The 15678-nt window shown below is 43.7% G+C and overlaps 1 protein-coding gene across 4 annotated transcripts in view; it reads right to left on the bottom strand.

Annotated features, from left to right (window-relative positions):
* The window catches only part of LOC135526552 (protein diaphanous homolog 2-like), a 728420-nt gene extending 723382 nt beyond the window's left edge, over positions 1 to 5038 (bottom strand). For 3 of the 4 annotated variants that reach the window (XM_064955040.1, XM_064955039.1, XM_064955037.1), the window contains exons 1-2: positions 4978 to 5038; positions 3977 to 4359 (exon numbers count right to left, since the gene is read on the bottom strand). In XM_064955040.1, coding sequence (XP_064811112.1) covers positions 3977 to 4060 — 84 coding nt within the window. In that variant the 5' untranslated portion in view covers positions 4061 to 4359; positions 4978 to 5038. The other variant, XM_064955038.1, reaches the window with a different exon arrangement.
* Between the last annotated feature and the right edge of the window lie 10640 nt (positions 5039 to 15678).

The following is a 15678-nucleotide window of genomic DNA, read 5'->3' on the forward strand; positions in this document are numbered from 1 at the left end:
CTGTACACAGGACTCTGCATGTACTTCTCACCACAGTCACTCCCTGTACACAGGACTCTGCATGCACTTCTCACCACAGTCACTCCCTATACACAGGACTCTGCATGTACTTCTCACCACAGTCACTCCCTGTACACAGGACTCTGCATGCACTTCTCACCACAGTCATTCCCTGTACACAGGACTCTGCATGCACTTCTCACCACAGTCACTCCCTATACACAGGACTCTGCATGCACTTCTCACCACAGTCACTCCCTGTACACAGGACTCTGCATGTACTTCTCACCACAGTCATTCCCTGTACACAGGACTCTGCATGTACTTCTCACCACAGTCACTCCCTGTACACAGGACTCTGCATGTACTTCTCACCACAGTCACTCCCTGTACACAGGACTCTGCATGTACTTCTCACCACAGTCACTCCCTGTACACAGGACTCTGCATGCACTTCTCACCACAGTCACTCCCTGTACACAGGACTCTGCATGTACTTCTCACCACAGTCACTCCCTGTACACAGGACTCTGCATGCACTTCTCACCACAGTCACTCCCTGTACACAGGACTCTGCATGCACTTCTCACCACAGTCACTCCCTGTACACAGGACTCTGCATGTACTTCTCACCACAGTCACTCCCTGTACACAGGACTCTGCATGCACTTCTCACCACAGTCATTCCCTGTACACAGGACTCTGCATGTACTTCTCACCACAGTCACTCCCTGTACACAGGACTCTGCATGCACTTCTCACCACAGTCATTCCCTGTACATGTCAGCTCTTCTGCTCGAGAGTCTCAACCTGAGACAACCAGAGGGTTTGCATTCCAGAGGCCCAATTTTTATTTAACCTATATTTAACTAGGCAAGTCAGTTAGAACAAATTCAAAATGTACAATGCCAGGCCTACTCCGGCCAAACCCTGACGATGCTGGGCCAATTGTGTGCCGCTCTATGGAGCTCTCAATCACAGCCGGATGTGATACAGCCTGGATTCGAACCAGGTACGATAGTAACGCCTCTTGCACCGATATGCAGTGCCTTAGACCACTGCGCCACTTCAGCAGCTCACCAATGGACAGATTCTCACAGCCCCAGCAGCCCTGTTGCATCAAGACAGAAGAGACCTACCTGCCCATTGCAGAAAGGACATAGTTGAGTAATTGGCTCTCTGTAGGCTCAGCACAAATTGGAGGGACATATTTGGTAAACAAAGCCATAAAGTAGACCAGATGGCCATCCTGCTCTTTAACGTTAGGCTAAACTGATTATCTTCTTTACCTTAGCGGTGGCTAGGGCATTCTCCTGGATGACTCAACATATCTCTTGATCCACAGAGGAACTGAAAGAACTCGCTGTCATACTACTTGTTAACATGCTGGCCCTGTAGAGGAACAGTTCCAGATTACACTACAGTAAGTCAGTGAAAAATGATCAGCTCAACCGCAGGCCTACATCCTGTTTGAGCAGAGAACGCAACTTTTCCTTATTTGACTTATGCTCGAGGAGCTTACAAACAGCTGGGCAAGAACCGTCCGCTGTGCCGCCTAAAGCTTATTGACAACTACGGTGGCACAGAATCCTGTGGCTGCAAGTGGCGAAAGTTATAATAATATAATGCCATTTAGCAGATGCTTTTATCCAAAGCGACATTCCAGTCATACATGCTTACATTTAACGTATGGGTGGTCCCGGGAATCGAACCCACTACCCTGGCATTACAAGCCCCATACTCTACCAACTGAGACAAATACCCTGCGTGTTGCCATGTATAATTCCCACTCTCCCTCCCCTAACGTTTCTGCCGCTGTTTGTAACCTGCTTCAGTTTACAGCCCATCTTTCCAACCAGTTCTAGTTTACTCCAGGGAGGGTGGGGCTGACATTATGATGACCACACTGAAGTGCAGCCCGTGAGAGACCGTATCCCTCCAGTGTTGCAATTAAGACATGGGAAGAGTCCACTTTAAATAGATCCTGTGAGTCTCCTACATACACTGGTCACTAATCATTAATGAACATGGCTTAATTTGGAAGTAAACTTTGTTCAAGTTAATCACAGGACATTCAGTCAAATTAGTTTGTGAAATATGAGCAATGAGCTCCCTACTGATTTCACTTCCACGCAAGGAATGAGGCTCAAATGACACTTGATACCCAACGACAGTGTCAAACTGATACACCTTGTACATCAATCAGTGTAACTAAACAGCACTGTACCAGACTATATTAACCCTTGTGTAGGTAACTAAACAACACTGTAGCAGACTATATTAACCAGTGCGTAGGTAACGAAACAACACTGTAGCAGACTATATTAACCAGTGCGTAGGTAACGAAACAACACTGTACCAGACTATATTAACCAGTGCGTAGATAACGAAACAACACTGTACCAGACTATATTAACCAATGCGTAGGTAACGAAACAACACTGTAGCAGACTATATTAACCAGTGCGTAGGTAACGAAACAACATTGTAGCAGACTATATTAACCAGTGCGTAGGTAACGAAACAACACTGTAGCAGACTATATTAACCAGTGCGTTGGTAACGAAACAACACTGTAGCAGACTATATTAACCAGTGCGTAGGTAACGAAACAACACTGTACCAGACTATATTAACCAGTGCGTAGGTAACGAAACAACACTGTACCAGACTATATTAACCAGTGCGTAGGTAACGAAACAACACTGTACCAGACTATATTAACCAGTGTATAGGCCAATAGGGAGACTCCACAGCTGAGCTGAAGAAGTAAATAAAAGTCGGTTAGATATAAGCTATCAGTTATTATCAACAAGTAGCCTAGCTGCCTAACCTATGCACTGTTGCTTAGTTGTTGTTTATGTCATAGTGCTGATCATGCCGTTTAGGTTGGCTCAGGTCATATCTACAGTATAATGCTGACCCTCATGCACAGCACAAGACTCTCTCCTGCAAACCCTCTGGGTCAACAAGTTGCTCAACTTGCCACTATCTGTCTCTGCAATAGGAATGCCTTTCAAATGCCTCAGGTTGTACTTGTAGGAAGGCCTTTGATCAAAAGGCAAACAAATGTTGAGGGTTTCAAAAGTAACTTGAGTGAAATGCGAGCAGGCATCTAGGTCAAAATGTGAATGCTACATTACATAGTTAATATGATTACCATTTGGGGCTGTCAGCCCATCTTTGAAGCTTGTCTTGCACCACAAGGATGCATTGTATGACAACGTGATGTAGTCAACTCTGCAGGGTTACTAGAGTGAGCAGCGGGGTTGGTTCATAGACTGCTGGGATGGTTTGACTTTAACACCAGGGCTTACCCTGGAGGTGACTTATTAACAAGCTCTAATGCACAACAGTAAAACCGTGAATAGGGCGTGCTCATGAATTCCTTTCAACAAAGGACGTGTGCGTAGTAAAGCTGATTCACTCATAAGTAGCGTGTGAAACCCATGTAACAATTTCTCTCATTTGGAAAGTCTATCAGTTAGCCCTTGAATGTCAAATAACAGGACAGACAGTTCAGTGTAACTTTTCAAAAGAAGATGGCTATTATATAGCCAGCAGATATGACCCGCTTGCATACAGACGCACTAGAGTAAAGTGCCATTTTTGTCCTCATGCTAGTTAGCAGTAGCATCCATTATGGAATGGCAGCTGGCATTGAACAACAAAGGAGCTGATTGGCTGATACTGCTGTGACTTCTGCTACCTGGCACGAGGAAGAAAATGACAGTTTTACAGAAAAACTGGCAGTCTTTTAATATTCTCGGTGTTACAGTTATGATATTGGAACAATTCGGAATGTTACACATTTCTCATCCCTGGATTGCGGTACATTTTCCAAGCCATATCTCACACCGGCTCCATGGTATCTTAATATACACAGAAAAGCTGTTCAACACTAGTGCAGCTGGGAGCAAATGGGTTGGATCTGCTGGCTAGCTACTGCAGAACAAGAAACTCAGAAAATACCAACCAGTTTTTTGTTTTTACTCTCATCCTCTTTTTCTTTCTTTTTATTGGCTTTGATAGGATCCTCTCCACCGCTTGCTTGATCCATTTTGTGATTTTGTTCCCGTAAAGACTTCAGAAGATTCTTCAAAAGTTAACTCGACCACTCTTGTGAACTCTTTCAAAACAATCAGGGTTAGGTTTCCTCAAAAGCCATGCCATTCAAGTTGGCATAATGAAAATGTTGTTACTATTCCAAATGAAGGTCCGTTTCTTCTTTATAATTGTATCCAGTTACAAAGTAAAAGCTTCCTGTTTGAAGAAGAAAGGTGTGGTAGGGTAGTGGTAGGGTAGTGCTGTGTCCATCCAGATGTCTTTTCAACACATAATCAACTGTCTCAGTCCAATCTGTGCCAAAAAGAACAAAGTATATATTTTGATTGTCAGTGTCAATCATTCTCAGCAGTGGTGCACAAATTGTTTATCTAAAAATCACTGTACCGCTCCATGTTGACACGTGCTTTCAGAAGTACCCTCATTATATTATTCAGGTACCTTTGCTTTGGATAGTGACACTTAATACTCGACAGCAATGTGTCAATAAAGCTCGTCAACGTTTTGTTTTATGAAGAAACAGTGTTGCCATACACTAGCGTGGAACAAAATAAAATAAATCAATTAACGTTACTGTTTCACAAAACTAGTTGAAAAGCAAGGATATAACACGATATAAATATAGCAGGGTTACTACCATGGTTATATGGATAGTTCACGCTTTCAACACTTTATAACGTGCAACATCAATGCCTCAAAAGTATAAATGAAATGTATTTGAAATACCACAAACATTTTATTAGATAGGACACCGTGGCTGTCTAAGCGCTTACTTTAGAAATACATTACAAAACAGGGAACAAATACATTTTACTTTACCTGAACAGCTTCATTAAACGTAATGTAATAGTATACAATGTAACAATTACATAAATTTGTCAAATAAAACTCTAAATCCCATCCAAAGCTTACCATTTCAACCAAACATGAGAGCCAGACTGACTGTATGTAGTTCTGCCCACCGAACATTCCGATTCGCCCTCGAGCCATGCTAGGAAGCAGGGATTCCATCAGCCATTGGTCACATCAGCGATCACTCAGGAGTTGGTTTGCCCATGTTAAGGGGGGGGGGGGTGTCACTAGTTATTCCAGCCACAAAGTAAAATATATATATCGTACAAAATCATGAAAACCAAAATTAGCTTTTTGGTGTTCATCTAAGGTTAGGCATAATAAGGTTAGCAGTGTTGTTAAGTTTAGGGTTAAGATTAAATTAAACATAAGATTTTGAAAATATACGCTTTTTTTTAAATAGGCGGGGTTTATCCATTTGTGGCTGTGGTAACTAGTGAAGACCGAGGAGGAGACTACTGTTGTAACGGAGAGGTAAGACTGACTTCACAGTGACTGGATAGGATTTAATCACGAAAGGATGCCAGCCGATGAAAATAAACTGAGCGCGCGCAGATACGTGTGTGCTCATTGTGATGTGTGTAAAATTGACGGAACAAAAAAGTCTACTTAGGCTATTTCTTTAGCAAACATATATAAATGGAGGCAAAATAATATTAATTATATATGAAATACTACATATTTTAGACTGATCCAATATAAATAATAAAGAATCTTCACTAATTCCAAATGACATAAATTCATTTATATTGCATGATTTATATTGCGTAATTTAGGTTCACAGGCTATAGCTGGAGTTGCATGTTTGATTGCATATTCACAGCATGAGACATATTTCATACTTCAAAGTCTGATTCCAGCTAGACTTTAATTTGACCCTTGATGGGAAATTTGAAGGCATCGCCATCAGGCATGGTCTGTCTTACAGGAACACAGTTACTGGAGCAGAAAACTGTCCCCCACAATGGCCACAAACTGCAGGTGCCATTTCTCCCACATCTATTGATGTGCCATTCTGAATCATGCAGTCATTGATTTACAACAGAGTACACATGATGGAGGCTAATTGAGGCAATGCATTGAGGCCATTTCTTTGAGTGTGTTAAAATGTCTTGGAAATGCATGTACATTTACATAGGGGCACAAATCAAAACTTTGTTGCTTAATGTGAAAAATAAAATAAAATGAAAAGAAGATACTTCCTTTGAGAGATAAGACAACAAACAGACATGCTGTAAGTACGTAATTGGTCAAAATACAACACAGGCGAATATAGACTGTCAAGATGGCACAAAATGTGTTCACAAATTGTGTGGTGCTTCTTTCTGGAAGCACTGTTGGTGTGCAAGATACACAGTTTTCAGCATAGGACCTTGCTGTTTCTAGAATGAGTGCCCTGGTGTTCACTAGTAAATCGTTTGGCGTGCAGAGGGAACCATCTGTATATTCTTGGTGTGATAAGCTTGCTCTGTTTGTACAACTGGGTCATGTTCAGTGGATAGAAAGGGTTTTGAAATGGTGAAAGAAGGAAGGAACCACCTTATTCTATCCAATAAGAAGACTGAAGTCTTGTTACAGTGTGACTTACTGAAAACAACCCAGGACTGAAAATCAAATAAAATTCTATTTGTCACAAACACATGGTTAGCAGATGTTAATGCGTGTGTAGCGAAATGTTTGTGCTTCTAGTTCCGACAATGCAGTAATAACCAATGAGTAATCTAACCTAACAATTCCACAACTACTACCTTATACACACAAGTTTAAAGGAATAAAGAATATGTACATAAAGATATATGAATGAGTGATGGCCGAACGGCATAGGCAAGATGCAGTAGATGGTATCGAGTACAGTATATACATGTGAGATGAGTAATGTAGGCCTCCCAGGTGGCACAGTGGGCTAGGGCGCAGTGGGCTAGGACACTGCATCGCAGCGCGAGCTGTGCCATCAGAGATTCTGGGTTCGGGCCCAGGCTCTGTCGCAGCCGGCCGCAACCGGGAGGTCCGATTGGCCTAGCATCACGCACCAGAGAGCGCAGTGCGCGCTAACCAAGGTAGCCAGGTGCACAGTGTTTCCTCCGACACATTGGTGCATTGGCTTCCGGTTTGGAGGTGCACTGAGTTAAGAAGCCGAGCCCGTAGGGGAGTTGTAGTGATGAGACAAGATAGTAATTACTAACAATTGGATACCACGAAATTGGGGAGAAAAGGGGGTAACATTTAAATTAATAAAAATTAGATGAGGAATGTAGGGCACATAAACGTGGCATAGTTTAAAGTGGCTAGTGATACATGTATTACATAAAGATGGCAAGATGCAGTAGATGCTAGAGTACAGTATATACATATGAGATGAGTAATGTAGGGTATGTAAACATTATAGTAAGTGGCATTGTTTAAAGTACATATGAGATGAGTAATGTAGGGTAGTGATACATTTTTTAAAATCAATTTCCATTATTAAAGTGAGCTGGAGTTGAGTCAGTATGTTGGCAGCAGCCACTCAATGGTAGTGGTGGCTGTTTAAAAGTCTGATGGCCTTGAGATAGAAGCTGTTTTTCAGTCTCTCGGTCCCTGCTTTGAAGCACCTGTACTGACCTCGCCTTCTGGATGATAATGGGGTGAACAGGCAGTGGCCCGGGTGGTTGTTATCCTTGATGATCTTCATGGCCTTCCTGTGACATCGGGTGGTGTCTGTGTCCTGGAGGGCAAGTAGTTTGCCCCCGGTGATGCATTGTGCAGACCTCACTACCCTCTGGAGAGACTTACGGTTGTGGGCGGAGCAGTTGTCGTACCAAGCGGTGATACAGCCCGACAGGATGCTCTTGATTGTGCATCTGTAGAGGTTTGTGAGTGCTTTTGGTGACAAGCCAAATTTCTTCAGCCTCCTGAGGTTGAAGAGGCGCTGCTGCGCCTTCTTCACCACCACGCTCTCTGTGTGGGTGGACCAATTCAGTTTGTCCGTGATGTATACGCCGAGGAACTTAAAACTTACTACCCTCTCCACTACTTGTCCCGTCGAAGTGGATAGGGGGGTGCTCCCTCTGCTGTTTCCTGAAGTGTGAGGTTATTTTCCTGACACCACACTCCGAGGGCCCTTACCTCCTCCCTGTAGGCCGTCTCGTTGTTGTTGGTAATCAAGCCTACCACTGTAGTGTCGTCTGCAAACTTGGTGATTGAGTTGGAGGCGTGCATGGCCACGCAGTCGTGGGTGAACAGGGAGTACAGGAGAGGGCTCAGAACGCACTCTTGTGGGGCCCCAGTGTTGAGGATCAGCAGGGGGCGGCCCGTCAGGATGTGCAGTACCCAGTTGCACAGGGCGGGGTCGAGATGACGAGTTTGGAGGGTACTATGATGTTAGATGCTGAGCTGTAGTCGATGAACAGCATTCTCACATAGGTATTCCTCTTGTCCAGATGGGTTAGGGCAGTGTGCAGTGTGGTTGCGATTGCGTCGTCTGTGGACCTTTTGGGGCGGTAAGCAAATTGGAGTGGGTCTAGGGTGTCAGGTAGAGTGGAGGTGATATGGTCCTTGACTAGTCTCTCAAAGCACTTCATGATGACGGAAGTGAGTGCTATGGGGCGGTAGTCATTTAGCTCAGTTTCCTTAGCTTTTTTGGGAACAGGAACAATGGTGGCCCTCTTGAAGCATGTGGGAACAGCAGAGGATTGATTGAATATGTCCTTAAACACACCAGCCAGCTGGTCTGCGCATGCTCTGAGGACGCGGCTGGGGATGCCGTCTGGGCCTGCAGCCTTGCGAGGGTTAACACATTTAAATGTTTTACTCAAGTCGGCTGCAGTGAAGGAGAGTCCGCAGGTTTTGGTAGCAGGCCGTGTCAGTGGCACTGTATTGTCCTCAAAGCGAGCAAAGAAGTTATTTAGTCTGTCTGGGAGAAAGACATCCTGGTCCGCGACAGAGCTGGTTTTCTTTTTGTAATCCATGATTGACTGTAGACCCTACCACATACCTCGTGTCTGAGCCATTGAATTGCAATTCTACTTTGTCTCTATACTGACGCTCAGCTTGCTTGATTGTTCTGTTCTCCCACCTCTCCTCAGGCCTTGGGCAGGAAGCCACTAATGCTGCCACTCCCACCCTAGCTGTTGCTGTCCTAGCTGTTAGCCCTCTCATGTGTGGGTAGGGACAACACCAGAATTAGCAGATAGGCAGACACACTCTGGGGTGGGTGAGAAAGATCACTCCCATTGTTTAAATCAAATCAAATTTATTTATATAGCCCTTCGTACATCAGCTGATATCTCAAAGTGCTGTACAGAAACCCAGCCTAAAATCCCAAACAGCAAGCAATGCAGGTGTAGAAGCACGGTGGTTAGGAAAAACTTCCTAGAAAGGCCAAAACCTAGGAAGAAACCTAGAGAGGAACCAGAATATGTGGGGTGGCCAGTCCTCTTCTGGCTGTGCCAGGTGAAGATTATAACAGAACATGGCCAAGATGTTCAAATGTTCATAAATGACCAGCATGGTCGAATAATAATAAGGCAGAACAGTTTAAACTGGAGCAGCAGCACGGTCAGGTGGACTGGGGACAGCAAGGAGTCATCATTTCAGGTAGTCCTGGGGCATGGTCCTAGGGCTCAGGTCCCCCGAGAGAGAGAAAGAAAGAGAGAATTAGAGAGAGCATATTTGGGGTGGCCAGTCCTCTTCTAGCTGTACCGGGTGGAGATTATAACAGCACATCGCCAAGATGTTCAAATGTTCATAAATGACCAGCATGGTCGAATAATAATAAGGCAGAACAGTTGAAACTAGTGCAGCAGCACGGCCAGGTGGACTGTGGACAGCAAGGAGTCATCATGTCAGGTAGTCCTGGGGCATGGTCCTAGGGCTCAGGTCCTCGGAGAGAGAGAAAGAGAGAATTAGAGAACGCACATTTAGAGTCACACAGGACACCGAATAGGACAGGAGAAGTACTCCAGATATAACAAACTGACCCTAGCCCCCCGACACATAAACTACTGCAGCATAAATACTGGAGGCTGAGACAGGAGGGGTCAGGAGACACTGTGGCCCCACCCGAGGACACCCCCAGACAGGGCCAAACAGGAAGGATATAACCCCACCCACTTTACCAAAGCACAGCCCCCACACCACTAGAGGGATATCTTCAACCACCAACTTACCATCCTGAGACAAGGCTGAGTATAGCCCACAAAGATCTCCGCCACGGCACAACCCAAGGGGGGGGCGCCAACCCAGACAGGATGACCACATCAGTGAATCAACCCACTCAGGTGACGCACCCCTTCCAGGGATGGCATGAGAGAGCCCCAGTAAGCCAGTGACTCAGCCCCTGTAATAGGGTTAGAGGCAGAGAATCCCAGTGAAAAGAGGGGAGCCGGCCAGGCAGAGACAGCAAGAGTGGTTCATTGCTCCAGAGCCTTTCCGTTCACCTTCCCACTCCTGGGCCAGACTACACTCAATCATATGACCCACTGAAGAGATGAGTCTTCAGTAAAGACTTAAAGGTTGAGACCGAGTTTGCGTCTCTGACATGGGTAGGCAGACCGTTCCATAAAAATGGAGCTCTATAGGAGAAAGCCCTGCCTCCAGCTGTTTGCTTAGAAATTCTAGGGACAATTAGGAGGCCTGCGTCTTGTGACCGTAGCGTACGTGTAGGTATGAACGGCAGGACCAAATCAGAGAGATAGGTAGGAGCAAGCCCATGTATGCTTTGTAGGTTAGCAGTAAAACCTTGAAATCAGCCCTTGCTTTGACAGGAAGCTAGTGTCGAGAGGCTAGCACTGGAGTAATAAGATCAAATTTTTTGGTTCTAGTCAGGATTCTAACAGCCGTATTTAGCACTAACTGAAGTTTATTTAGTGCTTTATCCGGGTAGCTGGAAAGTAGCGCATTGCAGTAGTCTAACCTAGAAGAGACAAAAGCATGGATTAATTTTTCTGCATCATTTTTGGACATAAAGTTTCTGATTTTTGCAATGTTACGTAGATGGAAAAAAGCTGTCCTTGAAATGGTCTTGATATGTTTTTCAAAAGAGAGATCAGGGTCCAGAGTAACGCCGAGGTCCTTCACAGTTTTATTTGAGACGACTGTACAATCATTAAGATTAATTGTCAGATTCAACAGAAGATCTCTTTGTTTCTTGGGACCTAAAACAAGCATCTCTGTTTTGTCCGAGTTTAAAAGTAGAAAGTTTGCAGGCATCCACTTCCTTATGTCTGAAACACATGCTTCTAGCAAGGGCAATTTTGGGGCTTCACCATGTTTCATTGAAATGTACAGCTGTGTGTCATCCGCATAGCAGTGAAAGTTAACATTATGTTTTCGAACAACATCCCCAAAAGGTAAAATATATAGTGAAAACAATAGTGGTCCTAAAATGGAACCTTGAGGAACACCGAAATTTACAGTTGATTTGTCAGAGGACAGACCATTCACAGAGACAAACTGATATCTTTCCGACAGATAAGATCTAAACCAGGCCAGAACTTGTCCGTGTAGACCAATTTGGGTTTCCAATCTCTCCAAAAGAATGTGGTGATCGATGGTATCAAAAGCAGCACTAAGGTCTAGGAGCACGAGGACAGATGCAGAGCCTCGGTCCGATGCCATTAAGATGTCATTTACCACTTTCATAAGTGCCGTCTCAGTGCTATGATGGGGTCTAAAACCAGACTGAAGCATTTCGTATACATTGTTTATCTTCAGTGATTTGCTGCGCAACAGCCTTTTCTAAAATTTTTGAGAGGAATGCAAGATTCGATATAGGCTGATAGTTTTTTATATTTTCTGGGTCAAGGTTTGGCTTTTTCAAGAGAGGCTTTATTACTGCCACTTTTAGTGAGTTTGGTACACATCCGGTGGATAGAGAGCAGTTTAGAAAGAGAGTGAGTGTACCGTAAACTCATTATCCCATTTCATTGCTTATAAGCCTTTGTTTTGGTTGGTCTTACATTTACATTACATTTAAGTCATTTAGCAGACGCTCTTATCCAGAGTTGTCATGGAGTTTGTCCAATAGCTCACATAGACTGATTACATAGACAGTTCTCTCCGAGTTTCCAGATTCTTTAAGGATGTGTTTTAGGGCTTCGTTTCAATTAAACACATTTTGTTTTTTTAAGAAGTAAATAGACCAGAAAGGTAATGCAGTGAGTTTATCCAACAATGACATCTGTGTGGTGTGGAAGCACATGGTAAGCTAAAGACGGGTAAAGATTAGACTGTGCACACAATGCACCATCAAACATGTGTTGGCATTGCTATTTGGCTATTGAGTGTTAACCAATCCCAATTCTAAAATAAAGTATTTGAGATAACTATGTTTATCATGGTTTACAGTATAAGGAGATCAAGGCATCGGATTGCTATGCCCTGAAAAACATGTATTATTTTACAATTGAAAGTAACAACTGCCCTCCCGGGTGGCGCAGTGTTCTAAGGCGCTGCATCGCAGTGCTAGCTGTGCCATTCGAGATCCTGGTTTGAATCCAGGCTCTGTTGTAGCTGGCCCGCAACCGGGAGGCCCATCGGACGGTGCACAATTGGCCCAGCATCGTCCGGGTTAGGGGATGGTTTGGCCGGCAGGGATGTTCTTCGCCCATTGCACACTTGCGACTCCTGTTACGTGGGTGTTGTGTCAAGAAGCAGTGTGGCTTGGCTGGGTTGTGTTTCGGAGGATGCACGGCTCTCGACCTTTGCCTCTCCGGAATCCGTACAGGAGTTGCAGCAATGGGACAAGACTGTAACTACCAATTGGGGGGAAAAAGAAAGTAACAACTATCATTCACTGTGTGAGCACTATGGATGTGACACTGTTACATGCATTCACTGTGTGAGCAGCACTATGGACCTGCTCCAAGTAAGCTTCCCAAATGTTATGCCTTGAAAATAGCATAACATTTCTTCTATTAGAATTGTTAGAAAAGCTTTTTTGAAACCAGGAGTTTGACTAACTGTTAGAGCATGCTCTTTTTACATTTACATTTAAGTCATTTAGCAGACGCTCTTATCCAGAGCGACTTACTTTTGAAGTCCTTGGCTGCACACCTGTGTGAGCAGCACTATGGACCTGCTCCAAGTAAGCTTCCCAAGTCTGCCAGGATGGGACAGTGTGTTTTGAATAAATGGATCTCTGAGTCACACATGACTAAATCACCTGTCACTCAACGTCCTGACCATGGAAGATGAAGGACTCCCAGCCTGTGTGTCCAGCTGTAAACTTTACTTGCTGGCTTCTTTGAATATATCTCTGTGTCTGTTGAGTCCAGACAGGTTGCTAGTCACACACTGGGGCCATTCCTCTCGTCGGGTTATATTCTGTTGTTCAATGATTTACACTACAGTAAGTATGCAGATTAAGTTTGTGTATCTGCTTACTAAATTTGGTTCAGTAGTCTAGGCGAATGTGTGTGTAGTGTATATACAGGACCAACTAATACAAACGGTGTCAGTTCTTTATGCACTGTTCTGTGTCTCTAGGAGTCATTCACATGCACTTTTTGCACATTTTGTTGTCCTACAACCTGAAATTAAAGCACATTTATTTGGAAATTTGTTGTCACTGTTCCACACAAAATATTCCACAACGTCAAAGTGAGAAATAAATTCTAGACATTTTTACAAATGATTAAATAATAAAAACAACAAATGTCAGGGTTAAATAAGTATTCACTCCCATGAGTTAACAAGTTGATGTGGTAACAAGTATTATGACTTTTTGGGGATTAATGATTAATCCTGCAAAGTCTTACAATTTTGATTTAGCCTACTGTGATCAAAGTACAATTTAATATGAAATACTAATCGAATATGAAAGAGTGGACTAGACTCTCTGTAATACAGGAACACAAGACATTTCTTCAGTGGCCAATCAATAGTTGCATCTTTCTCGAGAATGCATCCTCTCCCTCTCACACGCAATAAGACATTTCCTGTACCCACTATACTATAATGGGGTTTTGGGCCCCAGCTGTCCCAAAGCTGCTCCAAAACACTGAACGAGGTCATTTTATTCACCATCTGTCCCTACTGGACTTGAACAAACTGTAGAAAGGAGCTACTGTATCTCTGTCTGTAACTCCAATTTCATGAATAGGCTACATCATAAGCATGCATAATCATATATGGTTTATCACATTACACAAAGAGTATTCTTTTCAGAGAGCTTGTTCTGCAGGAAGCACAACAAACATGGCTGATTTGAATATGTCACACAGCAACCTGGAACTTATGTTCACAACCTTTCTCACTCACACACGAGAGAGCGGTTTGAAACATTGCTCTGCTGTGTTTGTTTTCATCCATCTCTTGGTAGTACTGCATGCGTCAGTCAACATCTGCTTGCCATGTCTATAATTAAATAGCTGGAGCTGTGCTGGATGCTAACTGGGTACTGGACATCACTCTCCCTTGAGTCAGCAGGCCCATTTTAACTACACTCCTGTGGGCCTGAAAATCATATCTCATTGCTCTCTGTTGATCCAGGTTCACAGTGCCCTATCGGATGATTTCCTGTGGATGTCAATAAAAGGGTTTCCATTTTTGCAAGGAGAACACTATTGGTTCACTCAAAAGCATGACACATCATTTCAATTTTTTTCAATTCTGCACTGCAGCTCCATTCAGATCGCTTTGCTGTGAGTCCCAGGTGTCGGATCTTACCCTTGTAATGGTAGATACACGTAATAGACCACTTGTCACATGTGCTCCCTCTCCGGCCTCTCGGTCACCATGCTGCTCGTTATGGCGCACACCTGTCACCATCGCTATGCACACCTGTGCGTCATCACTCACCTGGACTCCATCCCTTCCCTGATTACCTTACTTATTTATGTCACTCCCTTTGGTTCCTCCCCCAGGTGTTTTCTGTCTGTGCGTTGGTCGTGTTTCTTGTTTTGTTCATTAAATTATGCGCGCCCTGAACTTGCTTCCCAACTCCCAGTGCACTCGTTACACCACTGCTTAGACAGATTAAAGTTAACATGGGTAGTTAACTCTTCTTATGAAGCTAAATTCTGTCAATCAGTGCACCTCATAGGGGTTGGACATCTCTATGCACATATACAGTACTAGGTGTAGGTCAGAGAGTTAGACCTTCATTCTTTCTATTTGTGTGGCCAGACTCCAGAGCACTTTCATCATAGCACTTGATAATGACTCATTCATGTAAAAACAGACCCTCAAAATAGCTCTGAAACTAGTGCTTTTTTTATCCTGAATAAAACTTTCAATCATTTGCATTTAAAGTTACATTTGGTTTAGTCATGATTCCTGTCCTGATTTGCTTGGTAAAAAACTTTAATGAGCAAACCTTACTTCATGAACTGGCCTCTGTAAAATGGTATATAATCAGCTTGATCACCTCTGTCGAAGACGCTTGGACCTTCTTTTTTGATATTTTCAGTGGGCTATATGGAAGGCCAAAGTTGGTTACTTTAAGGAGCAGTTCTCTCTGTGGGTCCCATTACTTGGAAGGCAGCCACGGTTCATCCTTTATTTAAAGGGGGAGATCAAGCTGATCCTAACTGTTATAGGCCTATTTCGATTTTGCCCTATTTATCAAAAGTGTTGGAAAAATCTGTCAATAATCAACTGACAGCCTTTCTTGATGTCTATAGTATTCTCTCTGGTATGCAATCTGGTTCCCGCTCAGGTTATGGATGTGTCACTGCAACCTTAAAGATCCTCAATGATGTCACCATTGCCCTTGATTCTAAGCGATGTTGTGCTGCTATTTTTTATTGACTTGGCCAAAGCTTTTGATATGGTAGACCA

The sequence above is a fragment of the Oncorhynchus masou genome, chromosome 32, assembly GCF_036934945.1.
Source record: "Oncorhynchus masou masou isolate Uvic2021 chromosome 32, UVic_Omas_1.1, whole genome shotgun sequence".
Taxonomy (NCBI): Eukaryota; Metazoa; Chordata; class Actinopteri; order Salmoniformes; family Salmonidae; genus Oncorhynchus; species Oncorhynchus masou.